The sequence below is a fragment of the Mesitornis unicolor genome, unplaced genomic scaffold, assembly GCF_000695765.1.
Source record: "Mesitornis unicolor isolate BGI_N332 unplaced genomic scaffold, ASM69576v1 scaffold9046, whole genome shotgun sequence".
NCBI lineage: Eukaryota > Metazoa > Chordata > Aves > Mesitornithiformes > Mesitornithidae > Mesitornis > Mesitornis unicolor.
In genome coordinates, this window is record NW_010190219.1 from 105 (window position 1) to 26,215 (window position 26,111).

A 26,111-nucleotide genomic window follows, 5' to 3' on the forward strand; every position below is an offset into this window, starting at 1 on the left:
TCGAGTATAAGAAATCTGCGGAGATTACAGATTATCTCTGCAGCTGTCACCTCTTCAGCCACTGCAGAAGCAGGGAGTTGCAGGATAGCGTCTAGGTCACGAAGTAGTGTTTGATTTGTTTGTGCTGTTTTGTTAGCCGTGGTATTTCAAGGGGTTATTTAAAAGTTCATTTAAAATAAACCCCTTCCAAACAGTGCGAGTAACACACACCAGCCACTCTATCCCGGGAAGAGCTCAGCTACTGGTTTATGAGCACTGTGAGGATAATTTATAATTTAGCATCATTTTATACGATGCTGTTAGGCATCAGTCCTCAGTAAAGTACATATGAACATACAGTGAATGTGATGTAATTTTCTTCTCAATGACTTGGGAGTTTAGGACTTTAGATTGGGGTGGGGAGGGGTTGCTAATTCACTGGTTAGAGTGGTTGTTTAGATGTCTTAATGGTCATAGTCTGCATGCACACAGAATAGGTAACATGTTAAAGGCCGATTAAAAGTAACCATGATACTTATATATGCTGTCCTGTACATCCTTTCCAGTGCAGATTGAGATGCCTTGAAAAAGACCAATCGCACATGCATATGTTCGTTCTCATCTGATTTTTCGCAGGGGTTGCTTTATTACAAGCATAATGGCTATTTTATTGATAATCAGTTCTTCTGTTGTCAATATATCCAGCAAAGAAATGAAGCTTGTCTAGGCAAACCTCTCATCTGTTCCCAGCGTCTAGCAGGATGTGGGCCGGAAGAGTGCATGAAATACAATACAGAAGTAATTTATTCAAGGATGACAAATATAGTGCTAGTCAGGAAAACGTGTGCTTTGTTAATACTTTACGAGAAGGGGATGTGTGCCTTAATTAGGTAGCAGCAGAGTGCCTTCTCATGTTGAAAGGGGCTAAGACATCTTGTCAGTCAGACATTTTCTCTTTGCCTGTTAGAAAGGCATGGCATCTTTCTGAACCCCTGGTAGGTGTATTGTTTGTAAACAGCTTGAAAAAAATGTTTGTGTGCATTAAAGTTCTTTAGGCACTGTCTCTGGGGACTGATTATCTTTTTCATTAGATTTGAATTTACAGAAAGGAAGTCTTTTTCTTAAATCCAAACCTCAGTCTGTATCTTTTTGATATCTTGGATAAAGAGAGAAAGGTGTTAGACTTTTATAGCAACCTGTAGGCTGTCTGGAAAACTGGCATCTTTAGCAGACACTGTCTTTGCTATGCTAAACTGTGTACGCAACTGAGTAAACCACTTCTAATTCAGCAAGTGGCGAAATAATGAATGTAAAACATAACTTTTTTCAGGCCACTGAGACTTTGTGCTGTGGTTTACACAGTCTGTAATGCAAACACATTTGCAGTCAAAAGACTTTGCTGTGTTGCTCTAGCATACAGGTGACTGGAGATGAACTTTGTTGGAATGTCGTGAAATGTGCCATTTGCATGTAAATGTAATTAAATAGAAAGTTTTCTGATTTTCTCCATTGTGATTCTAAACTTTCATCAGTTTACTCCTCTACCAGCCAGCTGAAGCTCCTCACCCTGTTGCTGTGCTGGCAGACAGTCGCTGTGCACCAGTTTCCTGTTGTAGGCATTGTAATGTCACAAATCAGTCTAGATTTTTATCAAGTGTTGAGGATGAGCTGTGAAGCACAAAAGAAGCTGACAGGTAGCCAAAATAGCAGGTGAAATGACTAAACCTGTGTGCTGGAGGTGAAGGTGACTCCTCGAACCATGCCGCTCTTCATCAGCAGGCCTTTTGCTGTCCTGTCACGCTCTTCACTTCCTTTAGCTCCCACCGTTGTCTTTAATGGTTTTGATTATTTTCCCTTTAAGGTTTACCAGGTTGAAAGTGGTCATCTTCCTCCTTCCTCTTGTGCCCACGCTGGTGTAAGTGTTAATATGGTCACTTCTTGGTTTCTGTGTTTGTGTGTAGTATTATTGGTGTCAGCATGGATGTGTACAGTTTGGGAGTTATTTAAATAGCTTGCCACATAGGATCCTATTATTTCTATTTTGTAGTTAACCCTTGTTTCATAGGGTTGGAAATAAGTGTTAGTTAAGCATAGGAGACCTACATTAGGTAGTTGCACTTGGAAAACAGAGAAAATGTGTTGATTTGGCAGGCTTGTATGCTTGCTAGTTTCATATGAACGCTCATATAAAGCATGTAAAAACATACTGCTTTAATACTGAAATTAGGAAAGCTAGCTTGGACTAAGTGTACATCCAAAAAGCTGTGCGAACTCTCCTCCTTCCGGTAGCCTGAAAGGCAAATGAAATTAATACTGTTGCTTGAGTGCAAGGTTGTGAAATTAAGTAAACATACATGATAACTTTACCTCACCTGCTGTTATTGGTAACAAACTGTGGTTGAGGGAGCAAAGCAGGGAGAAAGCTAGGTAAATTTGAAGTGTTGTCTAGCAGTGCAAGAGCATTACATTACAAGATGCAAAGTTTCAGATCAAATATTGAGAAGAAACAACTAAGATCACTTGAGCCGATTGCAGAGAGTTTCCTTGTGCCTGTTTAGCAATCTTTAATTGTATGACCTCATGAAATGTTTCTGCAAGATCTTTTTTAGGAAGCGGAATGGATGATGCCTAGGTTGGAAAGAAGCGCACACCTGAAGATCTGAGATGCTATGTACTTGTGATGTTAAGCAGTTAGTTTTGGTTCTAGTGCTGCATTACCAGAAGTGGATTTCCTGTGTGAACTTCCTTAATTTTTTTGGTGAAAAAGGTCTACCAAAGAGATGTTGTATTTAATGGACTAAGTCTGGGACAGCATAAATTCTCTAGTTAATTAAGAATACCTTCAAAACTCTGTGGTGGTGGTGGGGAGCCTGCTTTTCAAACGATTGAACTGAAATACTTCAGCTGCGTGTAGGTATGTTTTGGTCAGGAAGTTTCTTTTGAAGTTGGTGGAACTTGAATTTTTAACTTCTTTTTTTCTACTTTTCAGTGTTTGATGTAATCCTGTTTCAGTGAAAGCCATGTAACCTCTGTCAATGATACCGAAGCATTTTGGTTTTCTTTACTGTTTTGAACTGACAGGCCTCATGCAAACAGCATGCTTTTAATAACAAAAAGAGTTTTAGTCCCTGGTTGCTACAGGTACATACATGCTTACTCTTGGATGGTAGATTCGGTAATTTAACTTGTGTACATTGGCCTGCTATAGTCGGGCATCTTCTGTGGTGTTAGAAAATTAAAGTCTGCTAAGCTTTACTCTGTCGTTTATTTTTTTTAACTGAGATGAAGACAGTGTGTTTGAGAAGCCTTAATTTAAAAATGTTCCTAATCAAGAATGCTTGATGTAGCAGTTTTAATGCTTCATAACTTAGATTTTACAAGAGCAGCTTCTGAAGTGTTTTTTTTTTCCCCACAGTTTGCTTTGTAGGAAAGGGAATTATCCTAGAATTCCCGATTGATGATGCTGTGTGGATCCTCAACAGGATCATCAATTCAGATGAGACAGTCTGATCCAAAACACTAATGGCATCGGTAACACTTGGATGCTGGTTTTTGTGGGCTTGCTGTGAGTTATCACTGCCTGGAAGTGACTGCTACAGCTCTGGCTGGCCAGGGGCACTGAGATACGGGAGCACTGGATACTGCATGGGTTGCTAGTGGCAGTATTTTACTGCAAGACCTCTGCTACCCCTGTCTCCGTAACTAAACCTGTGCCTCTGCACCTTTGCTCTCAGTTGGACTTATTTTATTCCCTGAGCACTAGCACAGGGCAGTTGCATTGCCTATTTTCTCAGTCTTCTCTGCATTTCTGCCGAGTGATGTGAACAGCCTCCTACCAATTGGGAGAAACAATAGAAGAAAATGCCTTGTTCAGCTCCTGTTTCCTTGCTCCTACTCACAAATTCTGAAGAAATTCGTTGCCTCTGATAACAGCCATCTCCTGAGAACTAACGGGCTTTCAGGGACTTGCAAATGGGAAAAATCCCGTGTGGTGTCATAGACTTATTACAGTTTTCTCAATAAACAACCAGATCTAGATGCTGGAAATAAATATGATTTTAGCCTTTTGTTCTCTAGGAAGTGTGTGGTGAGATTTGCGTGTATGCATGAGATCTGCTGTCGCAGGTCTTCATGGAAAATGTCAGCATGGATAGACAGTTTGGGGAAGTGAATGGGTGTGCTATACTGTCAAAAAATCCCTGCAAAAATGCTTTTTAACAGCTTTTTTATTTCCTGGAGTTTGCACCAGAATTTCAAAGCAGGACACCTGTTTCAGTACATAATATGTCTATTAGTAGTAGAAGAAAGGGCAGGATAGGCTAACTGAATTGAAATACGAACCTTTAGAAGGTGCTCACTTAAGGGCAGCGGGATGAATGAAAGAATTCAGTTAGTAGCAGCTAGAGGTAAAAAGCAAACCAAGAAAGCAAAGAAATTAATATATTTTTAAAAAGTATCTGTAAGTCTGATATTTACTCTTTAAAGCAGGTCTTGCTTGTGTGAAAGAAGCTGACTTGCCATTTCGTGATGTCTTCTGTAGGTGTGAGAAACCTGCTTGGGGCTTGTGTATGCAGCTGCCCTGTTTGCAACTCTCGTTTGTATTTGGACTAAACTAGAAGTCTAACTCAAAATTAACTTATTTTAGAAATGCTTTACTCACCTGCTTTTTTAGAATAAAGACAACATTGTTGCTAAGATTAGCAAATTCATACACAATGAAAACTCCAAAGTTTTTCAGAAAGGGCAGGCAAGTAGGAAATCAATGTCCTGTATTTAAACTTTACATTTGCCTCAGATTCTCAAGAAGTTTCTATTGAGCTTCTACATAATGTCTGTAAAGGAAAAAGGAAGCTTAGTAATGCATTTTAGTGTTAACTGTTTTGGCCCTTAGGTTAACATGGTAAAAGCAAAGCTACTTGCTGTGCAGCTGGTGAACTAATTGTAGAAAAGTGTATGATCAGCTGCTTCCGAGTGGTGGTTACGCACTGCCACTGGCTCACCGAGTTACCAGGGAAAAGCACTGTTGATGCAGTGGTAACAGCACATTACTGTTTGTCTGTGTTGCAGGCCTTCTTCATTGCTTCTTCAAATGCAAAAAAAACCACCCCAGAGAAAAACTGGTAATGTTTCTGTCCTGTGTAGAACTTGATTCATATAGTTAATAAATAAAAGCACTTGAACACAGATGCTTGTACTTTCAGGGAATTGAGACTTCAGAGGGTTAATAGATCATCTGCTTTGATTTGGGGCACATTTTCATGTTTTTCTGAGTTGTTCCTGCTTTGAATCTTGTAACTTAACTTCAAATGTGTCTTTGGGAAGGGTATCCATTTTTAATTTGAAAATTTGCAGAAGTGAAGTGCCATTGTGCTTAGAAAGCCCCTAGTGCCCTCTCTGTGGTGTCCTGCTGCTGGTTCTTCCTGTCAGCTTCATGAAGGCTGAGCTGTTGGTTCCTGGTGTGCCTTTTGGCTCGGTTAATGAGCCGTATGGATGCTCTGCTTTCTCCTTGTGAAGATACAGACTGTGACAGGCATCTTCTTTGCTTTGACAAACTGAACTAAGCTCTCTGGCTCCAAGATGCTGGAAATCTAATATGGTGGGTCAAAAATGTGGGTATATGATGCACTGATCTAGTCTAAACACAGTTTCCTCCTTCAGATCTGCACAAATGTTTCTGATAGCTTAATTTGGAACTCACAGGCTTTGTTCTTATTTTTTTTGTTGTTTTCATCCAGTATCATCAGTTGTCTTCCCTGAGACTACTGTTGTGTGCTCTGGCTAATCTGGCAGAAATGCAGTAGCAAGCCTGTGCCTCCTGCAGGTCTGATTTGTACTGGGTTGTCCAGTACCACTTTATTTGATGCTAACAGTTGTGGAGTCATAGTCCAAGGAAGGGTATTTTCCCTTTTTCTGGGATTTTTTGAGACTCTCTTTTGTAACCCCTTTGTTTTTCTTTACAAAGAGGTATCAACACCTTAAGTTTCTTTCCCTCCACCCTATTTCAATTTCACCAATGCCATGTACAGAAGTGAAAGTGAGCCGTATCATCTCTATGGGACCTCGGGTAGCAGCCTGTGTTACAGCTTCCCATGTGAAGCTAATACAGAGTTGCTGTTTGTTCCTTCTCTCTGTGTCCGTTCTCTGAGAGAAACCTTTGGTTTGTGGGGTTGATCCTTTCTTCAGAAGTGCAACTTTAGTAGCACTGAGTTTGCTTCAAATGAAACAAAATGTGAAAGTGTCTGTTCTTTATTATTATTTTTACATTCTTGCTAATGTCAGTCTCCCTGAATTTATCAGAACTGACTTACTGAATAATAATGGACAGTGAATATTTTGAACAACATCATGCTTAGTACATGTTGGTGTGAGATTTCTAATGAAATTTCCCACTGGTGAGTATTTTTGAGGTTGGTAAGCCACTTTGGAAATCCTGCTGTATACTTTAATTATTTTATAACAATTTAAAAATAAAGTATAGCGTGTATTGCTAAATCAAAAAGTCATATGGGTGCCATATACACATCCCACACCTTTGCAGTTATCTTTATTACAAATACTCCTTGGCTGAAAGATGAATCTCTGCTTATCTGCCACAACTTGCTTTCTATAAAACTATGCTGAATGGCCCCTTTTTATGTTTCTGTCCTTTATACAGTAAATTAATTTGTTTCCAGTGTTGCCATTGGGTTGATACCAAACTCTGATAACCATCTATATCTTACTTGGCTTTAAATATTACACAGCAGCTCTACTTTTTTATCCATTACTTTATTGGTATTCCTGTGTTTAATAATGATGGATTGTCTCCAGTCCGTAGGAATACTGGTCTACTGCTCTGAATTACTTTGGGGATGGAAGTGAAATAAGAACTGAGATTTTTATAGTACATTGGGGAATTTTTAATAATGCGAAGTCCTTGGTGTTTTTGTGGGCTTGCTGTTCTGCATAGAAAGTAATTTTGCTTTTCCTTTTTTTTTTTTTTAAAGCGAACTTCCTTATTGAGGTCGTGTCTTCAGTTGTGTGTCACAACTGGTTTATAGTTAGCTTTTATTTTAAGAATGCTGTTTAGTGTTGGGTTTGAACTTTTACTGAGACTAAAGGCCATTCTTAGTGTATCTCCAGTGACTTTAAAACATTTTAAACGAGGGAGGTTCCCCCCGCCCTGCATTGTACACTTAACAGGTTTGCAGAAACCAATATTAATATGGGCTATGGCTGTGTATCTGCTAGAATTTTATACTTTTTTTCCCACTAATACGGGACAGGGCACTTACCCAAATGAGTATTCCCAATACCAAGAGTGTTGCATCATTCACAACTACTCATTTAGATGGTAGAGTAAAACATTAGGTATTTTTAGAGGTTCTAGCACTGTTGCTGATCACAGGATTGGAAAACTAGTGCAGACAAGACTTTAGAATAATATTTAAATTTTTGAAGTTCTGTACTTCATTTTAGTTGCGGTTTTGACTCTAATGGCATTTGAATTTTATTGCTGATTTCAAAGGATGAAGGAAAATGTTGATTTTTAATTTTTTTTTTCTCAGTAGGTGGTTTTTTCTGAGCCTGTGGTTTTCTTGCATTTGTTAATTCTGTGTATTTGGGACCTCATTGCTTGTTTCCGCCTACTGCTGATACTGACTTCACTTAATATTTAAGTTGTTGTTTCCAAAGTCCTCAGTTTTAAGTGTTGGTTTATGTGGGGTGTATCTTCATCTAGTAACTGTTGGTGGCTAAAGCTCCTTGTAGTAAACGAGGAAATAGTACTAGCGTGTGGCACACAGAAGTGTTTGTTTTCACAGTGCACCTCGTAAGGTGTCCTTGGGTTTCAGGTGGGGATGGGGCAAGCAGGAGGTGCTTGGGACAGTGGCTCCAAGGCAGCTGCATCCATGGGGTACTGCAAAACGATGGAGTGCTGGTTTCTCACAAGCAGATCTTGAAATGTGATTGGAATGAAGGAACAAGAGAGTGCTCCTTCGAGGGAGTGAAAATTGTCAGCAGTAGACATCTGATGTATTTCAGCAAAGCCTGGTAAAAGCAGTGAAAAAAAATAGTTGCTTTGCTGCTCTTTTTTAGGCTGAGGGGGTAGAAAGAAGTTGCTGAATTTAGCTGCAGAGCAAGAGGTGTATCCTTTCTGTTTTCTTCTTAAAGAAAAGAAAAAACCTGAAAGAGGAGAATAATAGGGTCAAAAAGTACAAATTGAATTATGCACAGGATTTGAGCTCTAAACAGAATGAATGAACAAGTGACATTTTCTAGGAGAGGCAAAAAATACAATATAAAGCAAGTTCCCATGGATCAGTAACAGAAAACACATCTGTGATGCCTTGCTTTCAGTGCAGCAGCCTGGGGACGTCCAGAAAGGAACATCTAAAGTAAGACTTCAGTCGAGATCTTCGTCTAACTGAAGAGGTGTCTTAGTCCTAATTAAGTGGACTGTCATTGTCCCATTTCAATGTAGGTAATGAGACAATGAAGTGAAAATGAAGGCAAGACATTAGAGGTGAACTGTTCCACAGTAAAAAGGCAAACGTCAAAGTAGGAAGCTCCAAAGCACGAGTTACAGGTGTGCAGGTTTTGCATCTCTCTCTGTGGGTTGAGAGGACTCCTTGATAAAAGCTAAACCAAAATGTTTACAGAAACATTGAAGCAATTTTTAATCCTGACTGTTGAGTTTGTAATTTTTCCAGTTTTTCAGTTAAAATAAAGACATTGTAGGCTAGTTGTTGCTTCCAGGGACAGTCTGTACAGCTCCTGCGAGTCCTATCCCTTCACATCTTCCATTGCAGAAGTTTTGTTCTTGGAAAAGAGGATATTCCCTCAGCTCATTGACTGAAGCTCTAATTGATAGATAAACTCTTAGGATAAGTCCTGTTCTTCCCCTCTCAGCTCTGAATTTGGCTGTGTTTGAAATTTCATCTTCTGTACGTTAATATTACATGCAATCTGTTTTCCAGTTTGGGGCAGGCTTAGTGAGGTAGATTAGGATCTCTTCAGCTGTGCTGTAGATACAAATGACCTAGCAGTGTTTCAGCTATCTCTAAAGATTCCTCAGATGTTTTGATTCTGGAAAACTGCCTAAAAATGTGATGTTTCTGCTTGTTACTGTAAAGCTAAGGTCTTTTTAGCTCCTTTATTGTTGTTGATGCTAATCATATTTAAAAATCCTACCACATATATAAATAATTCCCCCAATGATACCCTTCCATCCTGAGTAAAAGTTTCTTAACAAGTCAGACATGATAAAAACTAACAATGTTTAATGGGCTGTAGTATGAAGCTATGCTTCTTTCTGTGCCTTGCAGTTCAATTTCTGCTTTCAACAGATGATGTTGGAAGGTGTTCTCATTTTGTGGGGTTTTGTTTTGGTTTTTTTTGTAGTGGTGGGATTTCCACTTTCCCTTCACTTTCAGATAAACAGCAGAAGCAGTTAGTATAGTTAATTTTGTCCTGGCTAGTGTTGCCAGGAATTGATTCATTAGGCAAAAGCCCTGTCCTCACAGCCCCTGAAGACCTGGTTGGGTCAAGAGGAGGGACACCTCCAGAGTCCTTTTCTGAGAGCAAATTTAGCCTGAGTTGTAGATCTGCAAAAAGCTCCCTTTGAAAACTGAGACTTGTAAGTGGAAGTTCTTGCTTCATGGGTGGAAACGTGGGTAGGTATTTCCTAAAAAATTCTCTGTGTTAGACCTACTTCTCCAGTTCTGTATGGAGTGAATATTCAAGGATGATTGTATTCCCCTCACATCCTGCAAACCCCTGTTTGTAGGGATCAGAGACAAAGGGCGCAGATTAAAGGAGATGTTCTTTCATATTCCTCACCATATTTTCATGCAATAAATTGATAGACTTATTTCTTGTCTTGAAACCCTGAAAAGTGATTGCTCTTCAGAGTACTGTGGTAAGTACTGTAAGATGTCCAAACTGTAGAGAAGGAATAAAGAAAATATTACTCCACTCACTGACTCCTAGGAAGGATGAGTAAAAACACTTGTTTGCTGTGATGGAGTTTGAGCTAATGTGTTTTAACAGTGGAATGGGTGCTGTGATCTTTGCTTAGTCAGTGTATTGGTTTGGAACAAGGTGTGATTATAATCAATAATGGGCTTTGTCTCCAGCAGTTGGGGATCACTGAGAAAGTGTTTCTCTAGAAAGCCAATGTGTGCAAGAGGAAATGAGGGGAGATTTTAAAAGATGCTCTCTTAAGAGGTCAGTTACGTTGAGTGACTAGGGACATCTTGCTAGTGTGGGGAAAAACATTGCCATCTCTAGTAATAATCTATGTTGTATTTAAACTAGTAATTTGAAACAAACAAGCAAAAACACAACAAAAAAAGTGTTGTTTTTTTTAAAAAAGTGAATAAAGAAATTACATGGTGAACATCTCTTTTTATAGTTTAGAAACCCCAGAACTGGATTTTGATCCTGTAGTCCTCCTCCCTAGTTTTAATAAATTTAAAGGAAGGCAGATCGATTACTGTAGATATAACACAAGTTATACACACCTGAAAGGAGGATCTTGAAGTGCTGAAGGCCACTTGGATCTAGAAGAAAAGGATGATGAGTACACAGGCTGTTTGAGCTCAGGACCCAGTCTAGAAGTTTGGAAACTGGTGGTCTTCTGCCAGGGAACAGAGAGGGATGCTGATACCTGTGGTATGCATGGAGGATGCCATGCAGCTGTGGTATAACATCTTCTGCCTGGAAAAGATGAGCATAACAGAATTATACTTTGATTTTTATTTATATACTTATATATATATATACTCTGATGAAGAAAACAAAGTGTTTTCATATTTGCATACTTGCAATGATTTACCTGACCTATGTGAGGTAGGATTTTCATGAAGATTATTTGAGGGGATGGGGAGGTGTGTGTGTGACTTAAACCTTTGCTCTCTGTTCTTGTCTGTGCTCTTTTGCCTTTGAATAGAGAGACAGTTTTGACAGCGAAGCTACTTTTAACAATAGTTTGCTGTCGTTGCGTTTTGAGCAGAAGTTTGTTATTTTAAAACACAGCCCAGTGCCTACTGGCTACTAGCACCAACACGCATACCTCTGTGAACAGAAGCTGTGTAGTAATTAGTCACCTAATAGTCTATTCTTCTGCTGAATCTTTTGCTTTTCCTGCTCTGAAACTTTGGGAGTGTGCAGTGTTGAGTTTGCTGATTGGTCCAGCAAAGCGTATTTTAATGTGTGGCTACACTGAAGATAAATGGTGATTTATCAGTGGGTTGGTAACAGGCAGAAACATTTAAAATGTGTTAGCTGAAGAAGCATTTATGCATTAGATATCTGATATTACAGAGTAATTTGAATTGATTTGCTGCAGTACTACATTTCTTGTAGGTTCTAGTACTGAGTGGTGGTGTTGCTGTTGATTTAAGCTGTTGATTATTGTTTCTAAGTAGCATGCCACAACCAGATTACATTAAAATTGAGTATTTTAGATGCAAGTCAGACAGAACCACAGCATTTTAATAGGATGGTAATTCTAATGATCGTGCAGGGTGTGGAAAATAAATTTAAAATAGAACAGAACAGTATATGCTACAACAGTAACTATAAGCAATTTTATCTTTTTTCTGTCTTTCATGTCCAGAAACTTGCATGTTCAAGAATTCAGGCAAGCTAAACATAAAGCTACAAATGGAGTTTTGTGTATATCTGCGTCCTTACTACATTTTTCAGCAGCTTTTATGTTAAGGCTGAACAAAAGCAAAACCTGTTCCTTGTGCTTCTGTGTTCTGTTTGTTTTACACTTATTGATTAACTAGCAAGCTATTTACAGTACAAAAAAATGGACCAGTAAAACAGCAGTGTCGCTGGCCATCAAAGAATAAAGCAAAAACCTCTTTCAAGTAGTCATCAGTAAACATACAGAGAGGTATTCCAGACTTTGGTATGACAGTGTATTTTTGTTTTCTGTTTTGGCTGTCTTTGTCAAAGTAAAGTTTCAGTCAGTCGGGTACAAGCTCACAAAAATGAGGGAGACCCTAGCAAAGCACACATACCCGCTGTGTGGCCTAACCTTTGTGCTTGCAATGGTCATTTGCCTCTGCTGAGTGAGGAGTAGTGTGGTATGGCCCCCTTCGTACTGCCTTCCTGGCCGCGTTTGCATGTGCAGTCATTATGGGCCTTCTGAGAAATATTTGACACACGTATTTTTAAGAAATGTTTTGCTTGTATGCCTTCTACTCAAAGACTTAGGGAAGCTGGGCTTGTTGCTTGTACGTGCCGTACTCATTTTACACCTACATAGGAAATCCACTGCTGCTGAAAACGCAAGAAGTGCAGGAAGTGTGTGCTTCATGTGCAGTGATGAGATGGAGAAACGGCTTCATGAAATAGAGCCCTTTGGAAAGGTCTGTGGGCTAGATTTAATTTTCCTGCTAGGTCATTCCTGCCTTGGCCTGTAACTTCTGTTGTCTCAGGTTACAGCTCTTGTGCCTTGGAAGCAGAGACTCCAGCCCTGATAACTGTCTGGGAACTTGTTCTACATGATGATGGCTTAAGTGACTGAAAAATAAGTGCTATAAAACATGTGGCTAATGAATAGTCAGATAGTTAAGGCTGTAACATCGAGCGCTTGAAATAGGAAATGTTTAAATATAAGTTTGCCTGTACAACCTTGCTACCTTTCCTTTGTGGTGCTTTATTACCATATACTCTTTAATTATATTAGACTCGTATAACAGTGTGAGTTCATGGCTAAACTGGTAAGTTATTTGCCTGTTGATACATTTTCTTTGTCACAGTATGGTATTTTTATTAGCTATTTAATGCCAGTATTTTGATATAATAAAAACCCTTGAAGAAAGCACACTCTGTTTTTGTTATCTGTTTTGAAGAAAGGTCTTTAAATTATTTTTAATTATTTTAAATAAATTTCAGAATTGACTATTAATTATGAATTTCATGTAGCTCATTATACCTTGTTTGTAATGAACCAAATGCATTGATTTTATAAATATTTATGCTTGAGAAATAAGCCTGTTTTCATAACTTGCCTATTTCATTTTCACCATTTGTGTGTTTCAGTTGTGCAGTACTCTTGCAGGTCAATATCAAAATGCAGAGGGAGCAGCTGTTTTAAGTGTTGAGAGATCTAAAGTGGAATGGAATTGCATATCAGCAATTTACTCATTGCTGATGTTAAGATACTATTTAGCATGTATGAATACTAGTGAACTTCTGTGATTAGGAAGCTGGTCAATTCTGAGGGCTCTTTTAAAGTGCTGTTCCCTGGGTGGCTTTCCAAACCACAAGATATGTATGCCTGTGTCTTGAAGGTAACTGAATTTTTGAGAGAAGGTCTCGTAAAGCTGCATGAATGATGTTGAGTTAAAAACATCTGGTCATGGTTAAAACTCTCTGGGGAGAAAAATGTATGTCTGATGTCATTTCATTCACCTTATATCTTGAGTCAGTCTGTGGCCATTGCGGATTCGTACGGCAAAATGCTGGGTCACTTGGTAGGCATCGAGTGAGAAATGTGCTCTGACTGGAGTTAGCAGTAGGAGTGTTGTGACATGTCCAGTCAAAACCTAATTGCCTTTTAAAAAGGAGGGGAGTTAGGGGGATAAAGGGGAGAGAATTTCCAACTATAAATGGAGAGTAAAAGGACCTGTATTTAACACTTTAAATAATTGCTTATCATACAGATAATCTTTTATTATTATAATAAAAACTGAGTATCTTTTATTTCTCCTCTTACAGCAGAACTCATCTACTGAATAGCTGGAATATAATAGGAGTTGTGTTTTGAGGTGTGTCTACACAATAGATAACATTTAGAGTAGCTGAAGTTATCAGGCTGAGGTTCAATGCTGATTTTTTTTTCTTTCTATTAGCGTGTTTTGGAAATAGCATTTGGTAAGCCTGTAAGTTTGGGTTCTTTCTTTTAAACAAACCAACCACTTTCTTCCTCATCTACCAGGTTTGTGTTTAAATTAAAAAAAATAGCCTAACAGCTTGAGGTTGTGAAGGAAACGTACCAAGATATTACTGCTTGCTTATTTGATTTCAAAAGTATGGGGCTTCTAGGAGATACTGTATACCCAAAGATAAAAATGCAGTTTTGTTATTCGTGAAGCTCTGCTACACCTGATAATACATCTTAAAGAAGGGAAAAGGGAAAGAAAGCAAGAACAAATGAGAAAGAGTAAAAAAGGTATTTCTGTGTCAGAACTGAGGCAAATGACCCTGTGGGTTGCCATAGATTAAACAGGAAATTATGCTACAAATTGAACCCAGGACCTGAATTCCAGCTCACCACTTTAACCACGAAAGTATTCACTCTTTTCTCTGCAGATGGGCCATTCTTCTGAAAAAAGTACTTTTACTTGGGGTAGGGCTGCCCCCACATCACACTGGGACTAAAGTGGAACTTCCTTGTCCTTCAGCCCGTGCTCACAGAAGTGTGCTGCTGGGCAGCTGCCATAGTTGGCAGCAGTGTGAGCCTTTAGCCTCTGAGTTACTGCTGAATTCTGCTCTTTCCCCTAGCAAACTGTTTGTGGTGTCTGAAATGCATGTTGCATGCAGTGTGGCTGTTTCAGGTATGGCTGTAAGGTTTGTAGGAAAAAATAGCCCTAATTTAGGAGAACTGCAGTGTAAAAGTTCCTCCTGTAAGGGTAGAGTATCAGCTCACTGGAATACTTGTTTCATTTGTAGACCAGTAGTTTTCCGTACTGTTTTAAACTGGTGCCAGAAAGTATGATCAGAGCAGTAATTTGAGGAGGAGTGTGTACTTCAGGAGAAGTGGGAGACTTAGATTTTACTACGGAAGAACTGCCTATTCGAAAAACCATGCCATTGTGACTTTCTGCACTTCACGCCCTTTTTATTTCATGGTATTTTTTAGTAGGACTTTGGGAAGGGCTGCTTTCTGAAGTGACAGCTTTAGTTCAGTGTAACATGTGCAGCAACTGAGATCATCTCTTCCCGAAGCTGCCCCAAGCTTTCAGTCTATATTCAGTAGCAAAGATTGAGTTTCTTGTGTACAGCAGCCAGATTAAACTGCTCTTCAGCTCCATCTGCAGGCGCACATTGTCCATAGGGTCCTGTCAACAGAAATTACATCATAAAAAGATAGATGAATGGTAAGGAGGTCACGGTGGCACTTGTGTTAAAGATGAGAGACCTTCAAGAGTGGATTTGATCAAAACGATGCTTGGTGGGCTGTCTCCAACAAGATCCCCTGAAATCTCGTGTCACCTCTACTCCAGGTGCTACTGGAGACAGATGATGCTTTGTCAGCATGCAAAGCAGCCATGCCTGGTGTCTGGCTTTCAGGTGGTCCAGTGTAGATGACTGGAGCAGTTTGTGAAACGTTTGTTACTTAAATTGTGTCTGAAGTGAGAGCTGAAACTGAAATGGAAGAACTTGTTCATGTCAGGTCAGTTGTAACGTTGTGCTGGTATTGACTAGGGAGTAGGTATTACTTGTGATTGTTGATCCTGCTTACTTACTGTGTGGTATCGGGATGTTTTGTGAAGCTTTTAGAAGAATCAACCAGGAAGAGAAGGGAGTGTAAAAAGCTGTGATTGTTTTAAATTTTATTTTTCACTTGACTGTGTTCAAGCTGATGCCTCATCTGAAAAACTGAATGTTGCCGCTTCATAAAATAGTGCCACTAGAGCAGTGACTGGGGTATGGTCCAGTGATACAGGAAGAGAGCATCCTGCTGTAAGCAGAAGCTGCTGTATGCACTAGAAGCAAGAGGGCGGAGGGAAATCTAGCAGTGTGAACTTGGTCTGCTAAAGGTATATTTGCAGGAAGAAGAACTGAGATTTTTGAAAAAGATTTTAACACTAAAGGTTTCACAGTTTATGCTAGTATATGCGGCATGTGGAAGAATAAATTCTAATGAGATTCGCTTCCTAATATATTCAGTTGCAGTATAAAGTTTAAGAGAAATATGTTTTTCAGTTCTTTTAAAATTAGCCCATTGGATTGTAAGCTCACAAGGACAGGTTTTTACAACACTTCACACATCAGTTGTACTAGTGGTCAGGATATCACGTGCTACTGAGATAGAAATAATAGAATTTTCTTCCCAAAAAATGTAAGAGGTTTTGTGTGTGCGATGTGCATGAGGTGCTTTTTCCCCCCCTCCTCTTTTTTCCTCCCTCCTCCTGGATTTCTTGCAAAGTAACATGCTAGTCTTTGCCATTTTTAACCTCAATAATTACAGGTTTTCCTTGGTGGATGCATCCATGAAATACTTTGAGTTAGCTATACCTGGAGTTTAGAGACACAGGAGACAGGTGGATGTGACTGTGGTTATGCAAAAAATCTGTAGTGGAAATAGGTGGCTTGTTTCAGGTTTCCAGAGACCTGGAAGCTGATTGACTGATCAGGTGTTTTAATTTTGTGTCACTCAGTGCACTCATTTATTTTGTAATACGGTACACAGAGCAGAGAACATTGCTGTTAGTGTTGTTGGATGTTTAAAGTGATATGGATAATAGAGAAAAACCAGGAACTCTGTATGCTGATAGAAGACCTACTGTCTCTGATTTCCGTGCTCCTTTTCTCTTTTTTTTTCCCTTTTCTGATCATATCGGAGCCTTTTTTCAAGTGCAGATAGTGAATAAAGAGGAAGATTATCCATATGGAAACACAGTGTACGCGCGTCCAGAAAAACATTGCAGTGACAGAGTCTGTTCAGGAAATAGTATTAAACTTGATTTTTTTATGACTGTGTTACCATGTCAGTTTGATTATGGGCCAAGTGAGTAACAAATTTCAAGATTTTGGCAATATTAAGATAAAAATGAATGATTTTATTGCTTAAGATAATTGGAATATCTCCAAGTAATGAATAACAAGGTGAAGAGAAAGTTTCAGAATGAAAGGATGTGGATTTAGAAGAAAATTGGTGATGTGTCACATGCGTTTGTAACCCAGTATTAACAACTGTATGATGTTTTTTGACTAAAAAGTTTGTGTTTAAGCTGGTGAACCTTGGATAACTTAAGTGGACATTCATTGTATTAAATATAATGTATAGATATCTGGAACTTGTAGTTCATGCGTAGATTTATAGGCTTCCTGTTGTTTGTGCAGTGAAGAAATATATTCTTCATGCAGCGGAGGCAGATGTAATCACACTCAGCTTTTCCTTTGAGCCAGCTGAATGCAAGCTGGTGTCCTGCGTGGTGTAGGCAGAGGGGGTTGTTGCAGAGCAGTTTGAACAGGTCTAAATTGTGGCTGTTCATTCTTTGTTTCCGCATGCCAGCACTCTGCCTGTGTGATGTGCCAGTTTAGGAAGCAGGTCCAGGAAAGAATGGGAGGAGGAAGGGAAAGGATTAGCTTTCGGGTCTCTTGCTGCCTGGCTGCATGAGCACCTGTGCGAGCACAAAGGAGGGACATTGCTGTTTGCCTGGGAGTGGGCTGGGATCTTGGCAGCCCGTGCTCAGGTTGGCCTCAGCACCCAACATTCATTTAATACCAGGATCTGCCCACCAATTGTCGTGCAGACTCGGCGCTGCAATGATGTGATTTTAGAGCTTATGATTGGTGCAAAGCATGAGCAGAACAAATCTGTGCAAGTCAGAAATAAACAGAAATCAAAGTGGAAACACCTCGATTCTTTTCTTTTTTTTGGAACCAAGTGCTTTCTGATTTAATTTTAGGTGAGATTGGTCTGTGCTACTGTTTTCTGTTGTCTGAACCATTGAAAGGCAGACATGGGTAGAAATGGTGTGTAGTGAAGGCAAAGGAAAAATTGACTTTGGAACAGCATGGATGAATTTCAACGTTTTGAGGATAATGAGCCCTTGCAGTTTGACTTGTTCATTCTGTTCCAAAATGAAGATGTAAGATTGTTAGTAGCTCTAAGTAAAGCCACATTTAGAAAGTGATGGATGATGTTATTGAGATTAGTTAGATTCCTTGAGTTTTAATCCTCTGAGATGTGAGCTGACAATTTAGTGTTTATTCAGAGCTGTTGGACAAACCTACGTTGTCTTGATGTGACAAGTCATAATACCAGTGCTGAACGTGCTGGAGCAGTGGTTCTCAGTCCCCGAGATGCACAAACATTTGAGGGGAGGTTCTGTGCAGGACCCAAGCTCCTAAGCTAATAAACTGTGCCAGATCTTTCTTTCTTTTTTTTTTTTCTTTTTTTTCTTTCTATAAGTAACTTTTCTTGTAGGTATGGATGATGTCTCTCTTTCAGTAATTGTCTTTTTGACTACTAGGGTATATATCTTTCCAGTTAAAAGACCACTGACATAACAAAATCTTTTGGTAATTTCCAAGCATACCATATCCATAAAGAGATGGTTATTTTGGCACATTTTGGGCAGAAGGTTGTGGAAGCTAAGCTTTCAGTAAAACTCTGGTTATGCTTCTGTTTCAATTCTTAAATTTTCCTCTATCAAATTTTATGGCAATAAACTTGAATCTTGACATATTGTGATCTGTAAGCAGGCATAATTTAGTTAGAATAGGGCAAATAACAAATCTGCAGTTCAAGTGATGTGGATTTTATTTCAGGGGATGCAGACACTTCTCAATGCTACGTTGCCTCATTTGTTAAAGGTGGTGGTTTGGGAATTCTGTATTTCTGTCATCTGAGCTCTCTGGACTGTGGAATTAGAAGCTGGTTCTGTCAGTTTGTAGCTGTGATCTTTCATTTGCCCATATGAAATACCCTTCATGGTTTTATTAGGGCAAACTTCCAAAAGAGAAGTTCTGTGTTCCATTTAGCGAGTTTCTAGTAAGAACATATAAACATCTGACCTGTAAGGTATGCCAGGGAGCGAGCTCGCAGGCTGGCTTTCTGTGGAGCAGTGCCTAGGTGCTAGAAGAGAGCTGGAATGGAAATTGTCTTCTCTAGTGGTTCTTCATGGGGAAGATGTCCAGAGTAGCTCTCCTTTTGTGAAATTTGGAAATCCTCAGAGTAAAGCTACTGCATGGCATTTTTTGAAGTTCATGTTGTATGTAGTGAAGTAACAGTTCTGAGAAGTAATGTATTTTCCTAGGCTGGTGGTTGGGCAGAAATCCTCATGAGATGAGCGGTGCTGCCTGCGGCTCAGAAGCAAGGCATATCTGGGTGAAAGAATAAATGCATTACTTGACTCCTAGAAAGCAGGGCTGCAGTCTGAGGGACTTAGAAAGAAGGCACGGTGCTGAACGTAGCTGTGTATCAGCTCGTAATGGAGAATATTTAGAAACAAGTTTGGTTTTAGGAATAGAGTAGGCAAAAGTAGGTATCTGTGAATCAGCAATGCTCTTATAAACTTTAAAAGGTTGGGGAGTTGGCGCATTTGGTTGGAGGGAGGCCACTTAAAAGCACCAGTGTAGTTTTCCAAGTTGAAAAATGTGGAACAAAAAAGGAAGAAGGGTGCTATAATGTTAGAAAAGGGGATGGTAATTGCACTTAGATCCATCCATGTAAAGGGTAATGGAATAATTGCAACTTTTAATGTGGAAACTTGCTCTCTTTTTTCCTTAAAACTATGTCTTTACTTTACAGCAAGCAAGGGCAGAGCAGGAGGAGGAATTCATCAGTAATACTCTATTTAAGAAGATTCAAGCTCTACAGAAAGAAAAAGAAACTCTTGCAGTAAACTATGAAAAGGAAGAGGAATTTCTCACTAATGAGCTCTCAAGAAAACTGATGCAGGTAATTGGTGCCTTTACTGATGTTTCTCCCAAGAGCCTCAGGACCAACTGATGACTGAAGTCAGAGGAATGTGGTCAGGTTGTAGCTGTTGTAAGGCTGACACTTGATACAAGCAAAGTACAAGAAGTGCTGTGAGTAAGCGGTTTTTGTATGTTGCTTTAAAGTTTGCATCTGCAAACTTATGGTGTTGAGAACCTTGAAGTTTGTATAGAGATGCAAAGAAATGGATGTAGCTTCAAGTAAATGTTAACTGTCTTACGGAAGAGTTACTGATTAGATTAATTGTTAGTGAAACAGATGCTTCTTTTCTGGAGTATTTGATATTTAACAGGAGTCTAGAAATATTAAACTTTATATACAAGAATGTGCAGTGATGCTTGAAGGAGACAATCTGTAAGTTTATCCATACTTTTAACAAAACAGTTGCTTCTCTTGAATTCAAACACATCAGTTGGGTGCTATAAGTATTAAGTTGAAGATGCTGGGACAATTTATTGCAGAGAAACTTCTTTTCATTACCCAATTTGCTAATTTTTGGAAAGTGGGTAAGTATTTTTTGGAAGTGTTGTATATGCTTGCCCTTTTCTTACAGACTTGCCTGAATGCTTGCTTTTGGCCTCTGTAGGAGACAGGATACTAAGTTAGATAGATGTTTGTTGTGGTTCACCATGGCTTTTTTCATGCCATTACTTAGAAACCTTGTCATGAAAAACTAGTCGATTTTAAAGAACCTAATTGTGTGTTGTAAACATTTAATAAGTTCTGTAGCTGGAGACTTAAGGCATGTTTAACCCTGCAGTTAGGAAGTACACTGTTCGGAAATGATATTAAGAGTTAATCCCATCTGACGCTTTTGTAGCTGAAAACTGGGACTTCTATGACTTTATCTGTTTGATGCCTATTATCACACAGTAAGTTAAGTATCAAGATAAAATATCCTTGAGCTGGCATTACTGCTTCCTCTGCGATTCTTGAGAACTGACTAGAATGTTTCTGAATAAGAAGTACGTTTGCTTTCAAAGTCATACATTTTTATGAAAAATAGAGTAGCAGATGGCAGTAAAATAGGGATCTCAAGATCTCTTTTCTAATTGAAGTAAGATGTAGCTATCACTATAGAAATAACTTTCCACAAAAGTCTTTTCCAGTGAAGGGAGAAATGTTGAGCAATGTTTTTTAATCAAAAGGGCTGTGTAGAAATCGGTTACAGAACCAGTACTGGGGCTGTACTATACATTATGTAGAGCAAAGTAAAACTTATTTTAAAAGTAAAAGAATAAATTACACTTGATTTGGCTGCAGGGTTTTGAACTCAAATAATGACCTTGCACACAAATTTATACTGCCCAAGTTCTGCAGCAACTGAATTGCTGTGTCTGGTAGTTGCTCAAAATATGCTTAGCCTTTTTCCTAGAATTCAACTGGGATTGCTTAAACAGTTCTTAAATGGCTAATATTATGCAAAAATAGGTTCACACATTACAAAGACATATAAGCTGTTTGTCAACCTAAAACTACAACTGATTTTTTCTTGCTGTGGACTTTCAGAAAATATCATTTGATTTGCCCCAATATAAGGAAAAAGGTAACAGTCTGCTGTTCTCAAAATGGCCAAAGGGATGCCTCATTGTACTGTATGAAATAATGCAAGGGCATTATGCTGTTTATCCACTGGAAACCCTTAAAAGGCGTAACTTCATTCTTGCTAGTGAGGGAAATATTCAGAAAAGCAAATGTATCTGAAACAGAATGCAGGTAGGCACAGAGCTGGTGAAGTTATCCTCGCCTTTTGAACAGCATTTGGAGAAAAATCCTCATTCTTGGATTCATCATCACCCTGTAAATATTATCCAGCTGTCGGTAGGCAAGCTGCAAGTTTCTGCTGAAAGAAAGTAACTGCATGGCCATTACTGGAGGTAAAATGGAAGTGAAATTCTGACCGTGATCTGCTTGTATTAAACAATATTTCAGCCTACAGCCTTACACTTTGTTTCATGTAAGCCTCATTCAGTGTTTTATAAATGTGGTCATGACAACCAGAAGATTTTAATAGGTGGCAATTCTTAAGTGCACCCAAATTCTTAGTCCTAAAACTGTGTAATTTATCTCAGCATCATTAGGCAGCAGTTTTTGGAAGTAAATCAGCAGTTTGTCCTCTATTTAAGTATTAACCCAGCTTGAAAAAGTGAATAGCTGTCAACATCCTGTTGATGTTGGTAGCGGTTGTGCCTGTGAAGGGTGGGTGGCGTGGAGTATCTTGCTTACAGGTTCACCTATTAACTGCAGTGCACAGGGGAGAAGATAAGGGATATATTAGAGCTCTAGTGCAAAGTGTATTTTAAACTGTGCCAGAGGAATCTGCCTGATCGTCAGGTTTTGTATTCCATACATCCTGATGCCTTGTCGTACTTTTACAGTGGCTCAAGACTTGCAGTAGAAGTGGAGGACTTGTTTGTTCTAAAGCAGACAGTTTAACATTAAACCTATTGCTCTGTTTGTATGTATGGTGAATGTTTCACTTCACAGTTTGATTATGTCTTTGATGGGATAAACTTGCTGTGAAATGCAAAAAATCTGTATTACTGTATTCTCCTAAACACTAATAACATGCTCAGCAACTCATAAAGTATAAGAAGGAAATGGTCCCTTCCCTTAAAAAGCTTACCTGTAGAATTGGGAAACATCTGAATGTTACAGTGTGTTTCCATGAAAATAATTTTCTATCTCTATAGTGATCATGGATTTAGTAAGTTGATATTAAAATATTGGCGAGTTATAGGCAATTTTCTTAAGTAGCAAAGAGCTTAAAATAATATTGACATTGATTTTTGTTTTATGAAAGCTTATCTGTTGTTTGGAAGTTTTGATTCTTCAATTCTGAATCCTGGAAATTATACCAGTGTAGACTGCCAGTTAAAAAATCTGAGAAGAAAAACTCCTGATAGTAGAAATAGACTCGTTCTGTGGAAAAGGGCATTATTAGCACACATCACATGGTCAACTCAGGTTTTATTACAACATCTTTTCTGGTTTGGAATATTCTTCCCATTACACAGGTGTAGTGCTGAATTCCTGACTAACGCCTTTCAGAAAGTTAAGATAATTGCAATTGACTTTTCTGAATTTCCTGAGATTTGCAAGTGTCAGTACTTACCTGTACCTGCTAGAATGTAGCAACTCTGTTTTTATTGAGGAATGCAGGACTGGTGAGGCAGTTACAGGGCTCCACTTCTGTTTCTGGTATGTTTGCGGTGAGGAGAATTCAGGCTGAATTAGATGCAGACTTTGGGTGACTTGACCAGAAATACAGCAATCTCAGTGGAAGTGTGGCAGTAAGTAGTTTCTCCTCTGTTCTTTGATATATTTGGGGTTAAACTCTTAATCTCTGTTTGTTTGTTTGTTTGTTTGCCTGACCTGGAACTAGACTTTCAAACTTCATGCTGTCAGAACTGATGCATCAAATGGCTTCTTGCTTTTTGTATGACTAAAGGAACAACAACAAAAAAGCATCTGAATCTATTTTGTCAAAGACATTGCCTTTTGGAACAGGGGGAGGGGGGACCTTCTGGTAAATTACCTATGATTTGTAGTTGCTTATTTTGTCAAGTATTTACTAGTCTCTGGCTGTGTCAAAATTACTGCCGTATTATTCAGTTGAAAGCCACCTAGCAGAGGGCTTTTTTTCGTAGTGCCTGTGTGTTTTTTGCTTTGTCAAACCTTTGTTTGTCACAATTACAGGGGCTTATGCATCACGTTCAGTGGCATCTGGAATGAGCTCCCAGAATGTTAAAACGTTTAAAACGTGAAAGCTGTCTGCCGGAGCACGAGCTGCAGCGCTCCTCGCTAACAGCCTAACAAGAATTTCCCAGTTCAGCATGGTGTGCATTACTATTAGAAAACACAGGGTTACATCAGGTGTTCAATATTGTAAGATACTGATTTTGAAACATTTTGTGATATGCCAGGCTGACTGTAAACATAGAGTGCATAAAAGAAGGTGTTTTCACTGGAGTAATGATGTCTTCCTGTTGCCAGGCTTTATGATGCCATACCATTGCTTGGTAATACCTATTTATAACTGTGTGGCATTAACTTTAACTGCCTCTACAAGCCAAATAGTTAAGTGTACACTTTCACTAGTTAAATTTCCTTGGTTTAGCATAATTTTTCATTTTCTAGGCTGAGTGCTGCAGAGAGGAAGGAGCACATGCATTTCAGCAGAGGTTTTGGAGTAAACAAAAGCTTTTAATCACATACATTCCTGATAAAGTTCCTATAAGCCTTAGATCTATGCATTATATTTTCCTGTGTACTTTAATTGTTTTTTTGCCTACTTGACCCAGTCTCTGGAAAGCTTGGAAGAATATTTTTATAGAGTCCTCAATCCCTAGTCATTATAGAGTAGTAGTAATATTTTGCAGAGTATCACCAGAAGTGTTCTGATGCAGGATCTGTTCTTGCAGCTGTGGGTATGGACTTGTTAAGTTACTGTTGTGAAATTTAAAATAGTAAACATTAACAATTTATCTTGTGCAAAACAAGGCTGCTCAAAAGAGTAATTAATTTTTAATAATATTTGAACTTACAAAGTCACTCTTTAAATTGTGCAACAGTCCTTTTCAAAATCGAATACAGATTTTTCTCAATACCCTTATATTTTTGGAAGTGCAAATTGGTCTAAGTATCTGTCCTTGAAGTTAAAATGTTACAACTTACCAAGATAATAGCATAATGTGTAGTCAGGGAGGCTATACAGAACTGTTTCTCAGGCAAATCTGATTCTTGACAGTTCTTTCAAAAAGTGTAAGTCTGTAAACATAAGCTATTACTCTTCCTGCTCTCCAAAATACGATGCATCAGCTTAAGGATGCAAATGTGATTGTGCGGAATAATCAGAGTCAGCTTCTCTATCATTTATTTGATGAACATCTGGCCATTAAGAGGAGGCAAACTGCTGATACAAATTTGTTAATAAATAGGACTCTCAGGATGCAGCAGAGGAGAAAGTGGACAACTTTTGAGGGTTGGAGTACTAAAAATAGACAGCTCAGTAGAATGTACAAGGTCATAGTGTGAGGGATAAATTAGGGTTGTTTTCTTTAAGGAGTAGCTTCAGCCATTAGCTTCATTATTTCATAAAAACGCCTTCTGCTGTCTCAGAATAAGCCAGTACAGTAAGGTAAATGTGGTCCTACATTGTATCAGGAAACATTTCTGTAGAGAGAGAAGGCTATAACTCTAGTTGTGTAGGACTTGCCTGAACTAACACATGCGCCCTGTCTGCTGCTAAGCTTTGTATTTGATAGCCTTGTTCTCCCTTTGAAGTATTAGCTGTCTCTCTTGGACTAAACCCGTCTCTGATCTTACGTAGCTGAAAATGCCCCCAGTATCTCTCCCGCAGTTTTCATAAGCAACTCAAGGTCTCTAAGACATTGTCATCAAGGTCACACTTTCTTACACATATTTTCCTCTTCTTTGTCTGACAGCTGTAGGTGTATCTGTAAACAGTTGCTACTATAATTGCATATCATTAAAACCAGTTTGAAAATACTCACGTTACTGAGTAAAAGAAACACTATCCACCAGTGTTGTACCAGTGGATATTTTCTAATTGTTAGCAATTCTCTTTTTCAGCGTTAGGGTTGCATTAGGGTAACTGGTTTTTCTTGGTTTTGGTTTGTTTTTGCAATCGAAGCCACTAAAAGGAAGGAAGGATTTTCCCCAATTTTGAGTGACAGACACCGTTAGTGTGTATTCTGGGGTGTGTTATTAGTATTTTTCTCTGACTTTGAATAACAAAGCTGAAAGGGTGAAGGAGAGTAGTACAGTAAAGTAGGTACATCAGAATGTCTGAGAGGGCTTTCATGTTATAATCCCGTTGATCCACTCAAGGAGGAAGTGTTTGTGGGTTTCTTTTTATTCCCAGTCACTTTTCCTTATGGTATATTTATGTTAAAATCAGAACAGAAGATATTTCTGGAATAGATCTCTCCTGCCTTCAGCCACAGATCTAAGGAGTAAGCCTCATCATCCCTCACCTGTGTGGTGGAAATTCCAGCAAGCTTTAAAAGGAATGATTCCACAAGCAAGATTATCATATTGCAGCTCAGTTTGTTTTAAATAATGTGGCAGCTGCACTTGCATGCAGTGCACAAGAACAAGAAACTATTTGTTGTTAAGTTGGTTTGAGCTGCCTTCTTACGACTCTGGACTGCCTGCAAGTGCCAGCAGTGCCCAACCGTGTGTGTTCGGTTAGCAGCGTCTGGCTTTGGGCTGAGGAAGAAGAGATTCTGGCTATATGTGCATTTTCTCGCAGTTTAATTTGCCAACTAAATATAAGCTGATTACAGCGACTGGCTTTGGTCTCAATTTTTAGATAAGTGACAAAAAAAGGCATCTAGATTTTTTTAATGAAGCAAAATGATTGAGGAACGTGCAGCAAGTACCGTGAGCGAGGTGGTAATCCGCACGCTGTGAACTCACACAGAATCACAGAACG

General features: G+C 38.9%; 1 protein-coding gene across 1 annotated transcript in view; it reads left to right on the plus strand.

Moving 5' to 3' along the window:
• The first annotated feature begins 1,738 nt into the window (after positions 1 to 1,738).
• LOC104542123 (coiled-coil domain-containing protein 6-like) overlaps positions 1,739 to 26,111 on the plus strand; it is a 33,902-nt gene continuing 9,529 nt past the window's right edge. The window contains exons 1-2 of the mRNA XM_010186336.1: positions 1,739 to 1,894; positions 19,463 to 19,612. Of these exons, the coding sequence (XP_010184638.1) occupies positions 1,739 to 1,894; positions 19,463 to 19,612 (306 nt within the window). The remainder of the gene's footprint in view (positions 1,895 to 19,462; positions 19,613 to 26,111) is intronic.